The sequence below is a fragment of the Callorhinus ursinus genome, unplaced genomic scaffold (assembly GCF_003265705.2).
Source record: "Callorhinus ursinus isolate GAN/ISIS: 27379988/994484 unplaced genomic scaffold, GSC_fseal_2.0 scaffold1, whole genome shotgun sequence".
Classification (NCBI taxonomy): domain Eukaryota; kingdom Metazoa; phylum Chordata; class Mammalia; order Carnivora; family Otariidae; genus Callorhinus; species Callorhinus ursinus.
The window spans coordinates 77,720,700-77,736,151 of record NW_027397063.1 but is presented as its reverse complement, the minus strand read 5'-3'; the positions used below and the strand labels follow the sequence as shown (position 1 = coordinate 77,736,151).

The 15,452-nt window shown below is 37.3% G+C and overlaps 1 protein-coding gene across 7 annotated transcripts in view; it reads right to left on the bottom strand.

Annotated features, from left to right (window-relative positions):
* Positions 1 to 250: 250 nt before the first annotated feature.
* ZMAT3 (zinc finger matrin-type 3) overlaps positions 251 to 15,452 on the bottom strand; it is a 51,996-nt gene continuing 36,794 nt past the window's right edge. For 5 of the 7 annotated variants that reach the window (XM_025878515.2, XM_025878524.2, XM_073896905.1 and 2 more), the window contains 4 exons: positions 14,053 to 14,172; positions 11,568 to 11,734; positions 11,346 to 11,446; positions 251 to 7,640 (listed from right to left, as the gene is read on the bottom strand). In XM_025878515.2, the coding sequence (XP_025734300.1) occupies positions 7,429 to 7,640; positions 11,346 to 11,446; positions 11,568 to 11,734; positions 14,053 to 14,172 (600 nt within the window). In that variant the 3' untranslated portion in view covers positions 251 to 7,428. The remainder of the gene's footprint in view (positions 7,641 to 11,345; positions 11,447 to 11,567; positions 11,735 to 14,052; positions 14,173 to 15,452) is intronic. The other 2 variants (XM_073896911.1, XM_073896918.1) reach the window with 2 other exon arrangements.

Genomic DNA, 15,452 nt, shown 5'->3' with positions numbered 1-15,452 from the left:
ATTGAGAACTTCCTTCAGTCTCAGGCTAACTCCAGTGATGTAGGGAAGAAAAAGTGGGACCAGTTAGGTCAAGTCTACTGTAAGCCCAAGAGCTGACAATACTCTGCACAAGTTCAAGAAGTCCATGGCAGATCCTGTGCAGACTGATGAACGGTGAACCTACAGCCACTGACCATGGGCACTGAAAATAACCCATCAGTGCAGACAGTGTATCTTTTTCCCGTGATCTCCAACTCAGAACAAAACAATGTGCAGACAAGACTCAGAAACTGTTTTATTAAATTGAACACAAAATACCTGTTATAATAATGTCAAGCTTTTATCAGAAATCAGTACATAAGTGAGGATACACAGCCAAAATGAGCCATCAACATAAGCAGTGTAAATTTTAAATAACTTTTGGATTTCTATATTCAATATGCGGAAGAAAATAAAACCAAAAAAGCACTTTCAATTTCACAATTCACAGTTGATTGGTTTTAATCCCATGACACTTTTGCCATTTTATAGCCCCAGAATGCAAACAGATTTCCAAATTGGTGACTGGCACTTAGCCCCAACAACATACACAGATGTTAAACCCCTGTATGACATTTAGAAAAAATTTTAGGAAACAACCCCAATTTCACACAGTTCTGGCTGGCGGTTTTTAGCCATATCCTTTACTAGATATTTTTCTAGTGAAATAGCAAAAGCAGTTTTAAAAGTTTGCCATGCCATTAAATGAAGGGTTCTAAAGTCTCCCTTGTTTTTTTTTTTATGATTTTATTCTCTAATTTAAAACAATAACTACACTAAAATGCAACCTTAACAGTGAAAGCAAAATCAGTTTTGCTTCTGGATCTACAGCATACATCCAAGAGAGGCAACTTATTGCCCTAGCAGATACATGGAATGCTTTAGAGCAGAATCTGACATGCTCTAGTAAGGCATTTCAAAGCAGACACACCGTACCCAAACTAAATTATTACGGTCAGCTGAGGATACCACAAGGTGAACACCAATTAACACAGAATCAACATGAAATTCTTACAAAATGACACACGGATTTACAAAACCACAGAAAGGTGCTCAAGTACCAAAAGAAGGCAAAACAATGACCAGCCACTCTAAAAGAGTTTTGTTCCCGTAAATGCCAGATTTGCAGAGTAGAAATAAACTTTATATGTGCTTTGCCCTAGGATATCACTCATCCTGACACATGGGGTTACTTTTCCTTAAAAAAATATATCATGTAGAGAATATACATTGAATCAGTGATATAGAACATTTATTTTCACTAGTGACGGGGTCACTTAAGCACTTACATAGAAAGTTATGAGTAATCATGAAGGTTATTAAATGCAAAAAGAAACCTGATAAAACCTGCATTATTAGTTGGTATTCAACAGTGAAGTGAGGTTTTTAGCAATTACATTGGCTTAATGAGGACATGACCATGAAAAAAAAATCTTTAAGTTCAAAGAATCATGAAATGCCTAAAAACTAAATAATCAGTAAAAAATACATACTTTCATTTTAAGGTCCCCAAAGGAATGCTCAGTTATCTTGGAAGCCATGATGCTTATCACACAAGCGCAAGAATACGAATCAGGAACAGTGAAGTTCCTATTCTGACTTATCCATTGAATCTTCATGACCTGGAGCAACTCACTTAAATTCTTCAGATTTTGTCCAAAAAAAAAATTGGCATAAAAATAAAGGCATGTGTCAAAAAAAATTTTTTTTTCTAAACAGTCCTAGAGTAAAGCTAAAGATGGTTACTAAGGCTCACAATTTCAACAACTCATTGTACAGTACAATCATTTTTGATCCTGCTAATTATGGCTAGAGGCAGCATGAGCAATGACAATTCTCAGGGAATTCAAAGGCTTTAGAGAAGTTAATGGTTTCAACTTTCGAAACTACGAAATCTTCTTGAGTTGTTTAAAACAGCTAATCATCTATGGGTTTGACTCTCTCCGCCTCTCTACGTGCTGGTAGAGCAAGTGAAAGTAATGACAGAGACATGGTTTCATGGAGAAAAGCATCCATAGAATGAAATGAGGTATAAGCTGATTTAATAAACCCCAATCCATAACTTACAGTTATTTTAAAGAAGCTGCATAGTTCAGCAAAAATATATCATAGAAGAGGGATAAAGAAAAAATTCTTAATGGAACTTTAAAAGGTGTGACAACTAAGCATTTAAAATGACCAACACCAGAAAACTTGAGGTTGGAAAGGAGTGGTCTTCCTTTACGCTAAGCACACATAAAAACAGAAACCAGAAGGCTAAAGTCCACAAGAGAAAATAATGTGTATTATTTGGTTCCAGTTATCAACTTCATACACTGCTTTTTAAAAGATAGTCATATTTAAACAGATAATAAACCCTAGTTAATGACACCTATGCTGAAGTATTTAAGGGAAATGTATTGTCTGAAATTCACACCAAAATATATATTTTTAAAAACGTCCATCCACGGACGGATGGATAGAGGGATGGACAGATATGTGGTAATACAAGCCTAGTAAAGTGTTGATGTTAGAATTTACTGGTGGATATTTGTAAAAAAAAATTTGACTCCAATGTATGTTTAAAATTTTTCATAATAAAATATTGAGGGAAATGTTACTATTTCTACAATAAAATTAATTTAGCAGTGTGTTTTAAAGACTCAGGCAATTTAGAATTGTAAATTAACTGAAGTGGGAATTTTTGCTTAAGGCCTCAAACCCAATTTCTGAAGATCCTTTCTTTAACATAGAGATGAACTAACACAATTAGTAAGTATTGTGGAAAAGACAGTCTCTCTTTCACACACCTCATTTGCAAGTAAATAATTCTCTCCTCCCTACAGAATAGACAAGTTTTGAAAAGACCACTGGAATAAAGTTTTTCCAAATATCAGTGTCAAGCCCTTCCCAATCCACCATACTACTATTCACTAAATATAAATGCAACACAGATCAAGGTGAAAAATAATCTATGACTATTGTCAGCCTGGGACAACTGGATTTATTTTCAGGGTGTATGGTTCCTGATCAATAATGTTAACAGTTTTACTCAGTTTCAAATTGAAATCGCATTAGGCAAAAAAAAAAAAAAAATGCAGAATTTACACAGACCTTTGCTATTCCAAGCTTCTGTTTTATGAATTCTGATTAATGGCAATAATTCTATCATCTCTTCTCTCTGTGAAATGCTAAAACTTGCTAAAGGCACTCATATTCTGGGCTTAATGGGGACAGGGTCACATGGGACCATAAGCCAGTATTTTTTTTTTTTTTGGTAGCTACCCAGAAAGGGAATTTACAAATGATCCTCCCATTCATAATGGGAAGAAAAAGTCAAACAGCTATCAGCAGAAACGTCGTATGAGAAGCTATTTACACAGCTATTTGTCCATTCAGCTAGACTGCTAGTAACAGCTTCTGATGAGAGAGGTCTACAGCCAAGAAAAACCCCCAAAAAGCAAAAGCAACAACAAAACACTATTATGTATGAAACTCCTGAACAATAATTCGGCTGGTTAAAAAAAAAAAAAAAATAGTTGGTAAGGTGGAATATTTTTAAGCATTTGTTCAAAAGCCTGCACTAAACTTTTGCCTATATTGACAAAATATTTCTATTTCTAAAGTTCTATTGTCTTATATATGCCTCACCAAGTTCTTTAGAGAGCACTTTCAGCCTACATTCCCATAGCAGGGAAACAAAACAGGTTTCACACCATCCCTAGGCCTCTCTGTAGAGGATACCATGCCCACAGTTATGTCTCCCCTGACACAAGCAAGACTCATTTTACACAGGTCACTGGACAGTCCTCAAACTGTCAGTGCTCACAGTCCCAGCCAACTCAGGAGTGAAGGAATCATAAATCCCACTGCTAATCCTTAGAATCTATCTACAGAGTAAGATTTAAGCAAATATAGGTTTGCTCAAACACATTTCTCCCATTCCCCTCATTGAAGGTGCAGACAGTAACTATAAGCAAGATATCAGTTCTGTAAGATACGGTGGAAGAAAGATCTCATGCTTCCCTTCAGCTGTGTAAGTCAGAGGAACATAAGAATGGTCTCAGACAGCCATGGTTCTTCATTCAACCTTAGAGTTTCAAAAAATCCTAAATGGTTTTCTAAGACTCATTAGGAGGGGAAATAATGAGGAAAAGTTGGAGAAGGAACTTTTTCTAAATGAATGGTATAAAATATTATGCATCTTGCAGAATTCAGTGCAATAAGAGACAAGCAGACAAATGTAATAAAAACATGCACATATTTACAAGTTGTAGTACATGAGATACAAAGACAAGACCAACAAAGTATTTTCTGTTCAGTGTGGAGCCAAAAGGATTTACATGGCACCTTCCATTTTGTAGCTTAACTTGTTGAAAAAAACACTTCAAAGCCATAGGCAGTCCAATCTTTTAATCGGAACATGGAATTTTTCCTTTACATCTTCTTGCCCTCAATATCTTAAGAAGAGTTTCTAATTGTTATCTTCTAACATGGACTTCAAATGACAACTTACACAGAGATATTCACAGAGAAAAGAGACTTGGATGCTATGAGTGCTTCTTGCGGATGATTACTAAAATCTATTGACTTGACTAAAGGTCTTCCATTGTTTAGGCCTCTGTCCGTCCTTGTATACAGCATATAAAAAGATACTAACATGACTCCTGGGCAGCACAGGGTGCGGATTCTAGAGCACATTACAAAGCAGGACTGGACTTCACAAAAGGAAACCAATGGAGATCACGTATCACTGACTGTGGTAGTAACAACAGCCTTCCTCAACAGGGAAAAAACACTGTCTAATAGGAATGCATGAAGATGAGAAACTGTACCATGCAGACATGTATTTATTTAGGTATTTCCTTTCTGACAACCTTTGTCACCTTTGTATCACCTATGGAGCATAGGAGAATATTGCAAGGTAACAAGCTCAAAATAACCCACTGTCATAGAGATTTGCGATTTTTTTTTTTTTTTGGATGTGTATGTAACCTCTGTAAATGATCATGGAAGTTATCAACTTCCTACAGTTCGGAAATTAAGGAGCAAACCGAGTTATTGTAGGCAATGTGGTATCTAAAGTGTCATATAAAACAAACACATAGCTCTTCTTTAGTGCAAAGAAATAGAGCAAGTAAGAAATAACACTATAAATCTAACTTTTTTCTTTAAAGAAAATGCATTTATGCATTCATAACATCCATTAAGGGCACTGGGAGACTGGAAACCTGAATATGCAAGGCCAGGAAAAACATCAAGGCCTTTAAGTCCACTGCTTTTTGTATATACGTAACAAAATTGTTAAGTAGGGAGAGTGAGGGAAATCCTTCAAATTTGTTTGCAAAGGAAAAACTGAAAGTGGAAAAATGCCACTTTTACAAACTGTAAATTCTTATCCACGATCTTTTACTATTACCTGAAATAAGGATCCAATGAAATCTTCTCTATGGTATCACATAAATATATATGTATGTGTGTATGTATATATGTATATAAGTACATATAGATACATACATATATGTGTGTGTGTGTACACACGCACACACACAGACTACAGAGAAAGGGGGAAAATAAGATTTTTAAATAATTATAGAACCAAGTGGCCAGCACTGTAATATTAAATTCTACCCACAAATTATACTTAGCAGCAAAATGAGTAACCTATTGACCAATAAAGTAAGTTCTAAATTGCCCTAATCAATTGTATAAAAGGATTATTATACTCAGAGTCACAGTTCTAGATAGACTCTCAATAATGTTATTTCATTCTACTGTTTCTGGGAGGGAAAAAAAAAATGTAGGTTCTATTTTTCAAAAAACCACCACTTCAACAGAAGAGCAACTTGATATTGTACCAGTGGTTATCCCAAAACTGAATTTTAAATATGGATCTAGATTGCTCAAAAAGTTTTCATAAAGATCAAAGGAAAGGAATGATGATTATAATTTCCTTCTCCCCATCTCTTTGCCTATAGAATTCTCAAAGAAAAAATAGGAGTTTCATTTTTAATTAGTAATAAAAGCAATCAAATGTGAATTGACCATAGTGCAAAGATACTGCTCATTATAAAGTTCCTGGTGAATGTGGCCTTTCAAAAAAAAGTATGGATGAGCACCAGTCTTATCCATGTAAATATAGTAAGTAGATAAAATACAACTAATGAAAGTTCATAGGGTACTCCATTCGTTTATCTAGCCATACACTAGAGCTTATTTTAAAAACAACAACAACAAAAATACTGTTATAATTATCAGATACCAAAGTAATCCATAATGTATTTCTATGACATTTAAGGAAGCTGAATTATAAAGAAGGAAATCAAAATTCATGTATTTTACTGCTGGAAATGATGATACTAAAATCTGGTTAACTTTTTTTTTTTTTAACTCCTCTCTATCTATGAAACAGTAAGGGGTTAGTATTTTTCAGGGCAACCAACCAACTGGCAAGACAGGAAAGAATGTAAATAAACCCCAAGGATCAGTTCATCGAAAAAGTCTGCCAAAACAAGTATCAAGAGATCTGAACTTACAATCGAGACCATCATATAAGTATGTTATTATCAATGAATAACTCTAAAATGAAAAATCAAACACATCTTTACATTTCCCAAAACCACCTGAAAAATATTTTTTAAAAAAATAGCATATCTATCTTAAACGCATTGGACATTGGAACAGGGGGCTTGGAAAGCTCACAACATAGCTGGGGCATGAAAATGAGCCTATTAAACAAGCTAATTCAACTGGGGCAGGGTGGGAGAAGGGGGGAGGAAGGAAGAAGCCCACATTTAAATGTGTGAAATCCACAAGTGAAAATGAAATTTCACCATTTGGAAGTCTACAAGCACACTGGAAGTGTATGAATCCAAGAAAATCTGCATTTCAATCAATAATGGGAAGGCAAGTGGAAAACACGTACTGGGAAAGACCCTAATGCTGCTTATAATCATATATCCTACTGGCAAGGCATTGCGTTGAGGTGGTTCCAAAGAAAACTTAGGAAACCAAAATCTCTGCTTACCTGTTTTTACCGTTATCTGAAGTAAGAAGTCAATAAAATTCTTTACTTAACAGTACATAAAACTAAAACTGCAAAAAAAGGTGAAGTTTTTAAATAGTTAAAGCTCTAAGTGATCAGGCTACTAGTTGACCAGAACTTGGTCAAGATAAAAAGTTATTTCTCGTGGGGTAGGTAGGTCACATGCTCTAAGTAACTCAACACAACTGACCTGAAAACGCATCATGACCTAAGAAGCACATTCTTTTCCTTCCCCAGTCTTGACATCTCATGGTACCACTGCAGGTTACACGTATTAACATTAAGCAGAGGAATGGACTCAGATCAAAAGGACCACAAAAGCAGGGCATATTGACAGAAGGCAAACAATAGGCAGGAAAAGCTGCTCTATCTGAATACAACGACCACTATACATATCCTAGATTCTCCATCTCGTTTCTGTACCGCTGTTCAGACACCTTGCTTTTATGTTGCTTGCTCTCTAAATGCTGCCGGAACTCCATCTCTTCACCAGCCCCAACATTACACATGGAGCAGTAAAACTGGCCGCTGGGGGTAACACACATGGCCAGATCACGCGGGATTCTCTGCCGAGAGCGGGGATTGAAGTAAGGACCTGCTAAAGCAAGAGATAAAAATGATGTATCCACTTCAAAACATTCACTAAACAAATGACAACAGTCTGATTATCACTGTAATTTGCCATGCTGAGCTCAGATTATAAAATTCACGGACTCTCAGCTTTAAATGAATGCAAAATTAGGGCGCCTGGTTGGCTCAGTTGGTTAAGTGACTGCCTTCAGCTCAGGTCATGATCCAGGAGTCCCGGGATCGAGTCCCACATCGGGCTCCCTGCTCAGCAGGGAGTCTGCTTCTCCCTCTGACCCTCTTCCCTCTCGTGCTCTCTATCTCTCATTCTCTCTCTCTCAAATAAATAAATAAAATCTTTAAAAAAAATCCTATAAATGAATGCAAAATTAATAGATTTTTTTTAAATTACAATTTTATACAGGTTCCAGCTAAGAAGTGAAAATGATTCCTCCAACTACTGTCAGAAAGGTTACTGTAGAGCCAAACCCCAGCTCCAAATGACAATGTCTCTAAAAAGTAAATAAAATTTTAAAAATTGTTTAACTTCCAAACATTATATGAAAAGTTTTATAATTATGCTAACTCTTTAATCAAAAAATTCTACTTCTAAGAATTATCCTAAGAAAACACCAAGAATTTTTGCACGGAGATTTATCAACAAGGACATTATTTCATCAGTGTGCATACAAGTTTTTATGGGAGGATGTGGGAAAGGGAGAGATCAAATACATGATTTGAAAAATTATGGTAATGAATGCAACGGAAAACCATGCAGTCAATGTAAGTAATGAAAACTCTTTGATTTTCTTTGATTACATGAAAATGTGATTATGCTATTAAGTGAAACAAGAATATCACAAAATATAATCACATTTCTACTTCAAAGAAGTAATATACAGGGCGCCTGGGTGGCTCAGTTGGTTAAGCGACTGCCTTCAGCTCAGGTCATGATCCTGGAGTCCCGGGATCAAGTCCCATATCGGGCTCCCTGCTCAGCAGGGAGTCTGCTTCTCCCTCTGACCCTCCCCCGTCTCATGCTCTCTCTCTCTCATTCTCTCTCTCAAATAAATAAATAAAATCTTTAAAAAAAAAAAACAAAGAAGTAATACACAGAGAGATGGGAATGACATATACAAAAATGGTGGAATTATCGGTAATTTTTTTTCTTTTTACATAACTGACTTCTTTTTAACTATGTTAAACTGAATTTACTGGCCTGTTGCATTAAAAAAAAAAGCTAATCTATAATTAACTGAATAAATTCTCCTTCAGCATTGAAAATACTCAATGTGACATATCTGTAGGTAAACCAAATTATAACTAATGTATTTTAGGTTTGGGGGGTTTTGTTTTTATTGAAATTTTTTTTGTTTTTTGGGGAGTTTTGTTTGTTTTTATAGCTGACACACACTGTTACATTAGTTTCAGGTGAACAACACAGTGATTCGTGACAACTCTATACATTATGCTATGTTCACACAGTGTAGCCCATCTGTCACCATACAACACTATCACAGTACCACTGACTATATTCCCTATGCTGTATCTTTATCCCCTGACTTATTCACTCAATAACTGGAAGCCTGTATCTCCCACTCCCCTTCACTGTTTTGCCAAAGCTACCCTCCCCTCCCCTGGCAACCATTTGTTCTCTGTATTTACTTAGCATAATACCCTCTAGGTCCATCCACGTTGTTGCAAATAGCAAGATCTCATCCATTATTATGACTGTGTGTGTGTGTGTGTGTGTGTGTGTGTGTGTGTGTGTGTGTACACACCACATCTTTATCCATTCATCTATCAAGGGATACTTGGGTTGCTTCCATATCTTGGCTAATGTAAATAACACTGCAATGAACACAGGAGTGCATATATCTTTTCAAAACAGTGTTTTTGTTTTCTTTGGGTAAATACCCAGTTATATAACTGAATTCTTAAGTTGGACCATTGCTTATTAATTCTCTTTCTTTTCTACTATAATAAATATTTAAGACTTTTCTCAAAATATTTTCATTGTATCCTACAAAGCTTAATATATTTTTATTACTGTTTGACTTTAAGAATTTTTAAATTTCCGGGTGCCTGGGTGGCTCAGTCGGTTAACCATCTGCCTTCAGCTCAGGTCATGATCCTAGGATCATGTCCTAGGTCCTAGGATCAAGTCCTTCATAGCCTCAGGCTCCCTGCTTAGCTAGGAATCTGCTTCTCCCTCTTCCTCTGACCCTTCCCCGTGCTCATGCACAAGTGCTCTCTCTCTAATAAATAAAATCTTTTTAAAAAAGAATTTTTAATTTCCAGTATGATTTCTTCTCTGATCCAGGAGTTATTTAGAAGTGTTGTAAAATTTCCAAACAAATGGAAATTTTGTAGGGTTTTTTTTTTAAATATATTTTTTGTTATTGACCTCTCATTTAATTGTACTCCAGCCAGAAAATGCAGTCTAAACTGCCCTCTGTCCTAAAGTTTATTTTATCTAATATTAACACAGCTATCTCAGCTTCCTTCATTTTAGCTGATTTTTTTATTTTTTTGTTTTGTTTTTTAAATTTTTTTAATTTAAATTCAGTTAATTAACATATAGAGTATTATTAGTTTTAGAGGTAGAGTTCAGTGATTCATCAGTCTTATGTAACAACCAGTGTTCATTACCTCTCAGTGGAACCTTTTTTTTAAAGATTTTATTTATTAATTTGTCAGAGAGAGAGCACAAGCAGGGGGAGCAGCAGAGGGAGAAGGAGAAGCAGGCTCCCCGCTGAGCAAGGAGCCTGATGTGGGACTCAATCCCAGAACCCTGGATCATGACCTGAGCCAAAGGTAGATGCTTAACCAACTGAGCCACCCAGGCATCCCTCAGCTGAATTTTTAATCCAATCTTATAATCTTTGTCTTTTAACTGGGACCTCAATAAATTTATACTCACTATAATCACTGATATATGTTTCAACTTTTATCAATCATATTACATTATGCTTTCTATAAGTCCCTTTTTCCATGTTTCTCTTGCCTTTCCAATTAACTTTTTTGTTTTTCATTTGACTTACTGTTCACATGAGTTACCCCTGCTGGTATATGTGTGCATTGGAGGCTGTGGCAGGGGGAGGATGAAGGGCTATTCGGTTCAACTCTCCCTACTGGAGATAATCAGAAAATGCAGAAAACATTCCTATACCACAGCAGTTCTGAACTGAAGGTGTATGTCAGAATCACTGAGCAAGCATTTTCAAAACACACATATGCCTGGGTCCCACTCCGAATTTACTGACTGAAAATCTCTAAGTCATGGTTCAAGCATGTGTATTTTGTAAAAACTCCCCCAGTAATTCTGATTCACTACCCCAGTTTAAAGCCACTGCTCAGTCTTTTTTTTTTATCTTCCCCAACAAATGGAGATTTAACATGGTGCAACTTTAAACCAAATAGCCCATCTTTATAATGAATTTTACATTTCTCGGCTGGCAAACATCAGAAGCAGTATAAAGGGACTATGATCAAAGACCTTAAAACATAAACTATTATTTAAAATCAAAACAAATAATATACTAAACCAAAAATAAATAAATAAATAATAAATAAGACCTGAAATAAACACCGGCTTAAAAAGCCACTAGACAAATGGAACAAAACAACTAGCTAACCCTAAATTCTCAGGGCTATCTATTACCGTTAAAGGAAATAAAAATAAAGAAGACCACTTGCAGAATGTAGCCAAGGTACATGGAAATCCACAGGATACCTGAATTATTCTGTACTGTATACATATTCCTCCTATTAGGCATCATCTTATACTCATTCCCTTCTTTCCGGGTCCGCCGCTGACCGGCCTCTGAGGATTCCCTGGAGAAAAGAGATTTTAAAAGTGTGAGACTTCTAAACAAGGATCCCTTTCGACTCTTTTTCTCTAAAGACAGTCAGTCTTACACAGCACTTTGGCCTGAGAGAAAATGGCAATACCTACGAGAATGAGTTACTCTGAGCTTCCGCCAGCCGCAGCCTCTTGGCGTGATTCTTCCCTTGATAGTGAGCCTGAGCCACAGCCGGAGAACTAAAGGAGGCATCACAGAGCTTACAGTAATCGTTCTCTGTGGCCAGGATCACTCTGCCTCCCGGCTTAAAGGAGCCCATCTGACATCAAAGACACAAGAGACAAAGTTAAAAAAATGTGGAGTTTATGCCCTCCTTCCCCTCAAAATTCCTTGTAAGAGTTGAAAGATAACCAAAGGTGACAGTATGACCACAAGCACTCAGCTTTATAAGGAGAGGATGTAATGCATTCCGGAAAGACAACAACAACAAAGAGAAAAAGAAAAAAGGGCTGGGAGACAATCATCGTTTGGTATTACAATCACCTTTGTACCAAACCGGTTACCGGCTTGTTGCTATCTCCATGGAGAAATATTTTAAAAAGAAGCATAGAAGATTCAGGGCAGTATAGGGAAAGCCTAAAATCACATTACCAGAAAGGCAAAGTCCTTCTAAAATCCATCAACGAGAATTTAATGAACGCCTGCTGTTTATAGGGCTTCCTACCTAATGCAGAAGGGATATGTAGACATATATTTACAAATGAGCCTCTGTCCCCCAAAAAGTCTACAAAACAGTTATGGATATAATATAACTGGGGAAAAATAACCAGCAGATTCAGGCAACTGTATTCAGGCTGAGAAACAAGTTCAGAGAAACCTAACACAGTGCCTGGAAGATAGTATATACTCAATAAATACTGATGGGCTAACAAAAAAAGACAAACTAGACTTTGGCTAGAGGAGAATAAAATACATAATAAAGAGTCTGAAAGCATATCCTAGCAGGACCAGCTGAAGGAAACAGCATTGTTTCACCAGGATGGGAAGACTTCCTGGGGGACAGAAAAGCAGTCTCCAAAAACCACAAAGGGCTATGCTAGGAAAGGCTATTTGCTCAGGGAGGGGTTGGGGAAAACAGTCCCAAGCTGGAAGCGGCTGTCCTGTCCAGAGCAGGAATCAGGGCCCTGAAAACGACTCAGCCTGAAGATCTGTCTGGGTATTTTCCTGTTCTCTGATTCTGTTTTTATCCTCTCTCATTTACCCCACAAATTCGTGAGGATGGAGGAACCGCTGGTATTGCCATCCACATTTTAAAGACTGGAAAACTGATGTTTGGAAAAGTAAACTTACACCCTGGTGGTTAGGAGGAGAGGTTCAAGGTCAAAGAAATTCTTCTTCCACTATTTCACAAAATGCATAACACCATGGACAAGTTTCTTAGCTTCTCTGAGCTTCTAATAAACTTCCCAGTGAGACAAATGCTGCTGGCCCATGAATTACATTCCAAGTAATAAGGCCAATACCTCTAAGCTCTTGGAAGCATGAAATGAAGTTTAGGGCCCAGGACTAGAAGGAAGCAAGGCAAGCATTTACCATGGGCATGAAATTTAAGAGTGCATCAAAAATCTCAGCAATCAAGATAAATAATATGTTAATGGACCGTTTATACAAATCAAACCTAATACAAGAAGTCATTGTAAACAAAATATCAAGATTTTAAATAAAGACAGGATCAGTCACAGTGCCATCCCAAGCCATACTGCAGTCTGAGGCAAAAGGAAAATCAGTAATACCCCAGCTCTAAGTTTTTGACATTTTGTTTACCACTGATTTTTTCATATTAATTTGATTTTTAAAATATTACATTAAAATATTTATCTTCACTACTGAGTGTTTTGGCTCCCTCTTAAATTTTGTGCCTCAGTCAAGTGCATCCTTCACCTCACCTTAGTCCCAGCCCTGAATGAAGCCATGTATGAAAAGTGCTTAGCAGAGTGCTCAGCAGGGTAAGTACTCAATTAGAGTTATTATTATTTATGACCACATATTGTTCTGTGGACAAAGACAGATTAAGGAATACAATTCATATTTCAGAGGCTATTAAAGTACAGCATTATCTTGCCTAAAAACGTACTTTATCTACCAGTGAACGGAACTTGGATCTCAAGTGTGTGTCATTATACTAAAGTCCAGAAAAAGTTTATACAGTCTCTCTCCATAGAGGTAAGAAAGGGGCAATCTCAAAAAACTGACCTTGCTGGAAGGCAAATATAAAGTAAACGGGATTAACTACAACAAAGAAATAAATGTTGAAAAACCACTCTTTTCATTCAGGGCATAGCCTAGACATTCAGGGTCTTTTAACCCAGAATTCTGAGACATGCCAAGAAAAAAGGCACACGTAACAGTATTTCTTCCTTCTTTTCATGCATCACAACCAAAGCCGATGAGAAATCTCAAGGTCACGGATGTTGGCATGCTTTAAACCTGGCACTACGGGTTGAGGAGTTAAAAGTGCCAAGTAGAACCCTGCAGGAGTATCTGCCCAACTGTACCTTGCTGGGCCCGTTGGATGACAAACTTCATCCATGAGCATGTGTGCAGAGGACCACTCCCACCCTGATACATGGGTCTCACCTGCGGGGGGACGGGAACAGCTGGAGTAGGCGCAGGTTCTACCACACTGCTCATTCTGGCAGGAGGAGGACAGCTGTTAGCTGCATAGTAATTTCGGAGTTTCTTACCATGATTTTTACCCTAGAAGTAAAATGAAATGAGTAATCAACATGAAAAAAATGTGCTGCGCCCCTGGGTGGCTCAGTCTTTAAGCGTCTGCCTTCGGCTCAGGTCATGATCCCAGGGTCCTGGGACCCAGCCCCGCCTTGGGCTCTCTGCTCAGCAGGGAGCCTGCTTCTCCCTCTCCCGCTGACTGCCCTTCCCCCATGCTTGTATCTCTCTCTCTCTCTCTCTGACAAATAAATAAAATCTTTTTTAAAAAAGTGTCAATTCAAGTCCATGTATTCATTAAAAAAAGAAATAGAAAAAATGGGAAAAAAGCCCAAGCAATATTAACTACATTTTGTTCTTGCAGATATACGCAACACTGGGGCAAAGAGCCCACTAGATCTTAAAGTAAAAGAGTCTACGCTTTGGTTCTAACAGAATGATTTATCTGGGAAAGATAAGAGAACAAAGCCAAAAGAAGTTAATTTCCTATATATTTCTGGAAAAGTATCACACTTTCCAGTGATCTAGTTCCTCCCCCAACTTGTTGCCATTCATATGCCACTGCCTAAATACGAATTTTATTACACTGTGATCTAATCTATTTTATATGTCAGTAATGAAATGGAAAATCCAATTATTTTTACAAAAATAGCACTTACAGAGTATCTTTTTACTTGCAACGGGCTCGTGTGCATTAGCTCATTTGCTGCTCACAAAAAAATTCCTGTAAGAGGAAGTTGTTAATATCCACATATGACAGCTGAGGAGCTGCAATCCACAGAGTGTGGAGGACTTGCCCTAGCACCTTCCTTCAGCTGGGCTAGGTAATGGAGCCAGAGACTCAGGCAGGCCCTCTGAATCCAAAGCAAGACCCTTTGGTGCTACTTCAGGATGGCTTCAGGAGGCACTGTGAACCTCTATTAAAATGCACTTGCCTCTCTCAGCACGTTTTGTTTAAGTAGTTATTCACATTATTATATTCCTTAAACGAACAGAAACTTGCAGGAAGGGGCAGTGGTCTAAAAGCATTCTAAATGAGGGTGAAACGATATGTTACTCTTCTGACTGTACTGTAAACTTCAAACCTGTATGCAAACTTTCTTCCACCATCTAGTATATGCTAAGCCCTAGAAATAAAAAGGACTAGCACATGCTCAAGAGGAGAAGACAGATATGTAAGCAGTTAATTAAAGTAAGGAGATGACTTCTACCTTCTGATCACTGGAATGCCCTACAGGTGCTCTTGCCATGGTCGCGGTGACCTCCAGGGAGTCAGATCCAGGGGTCACATCTGTGGCTTCACTGTGTTC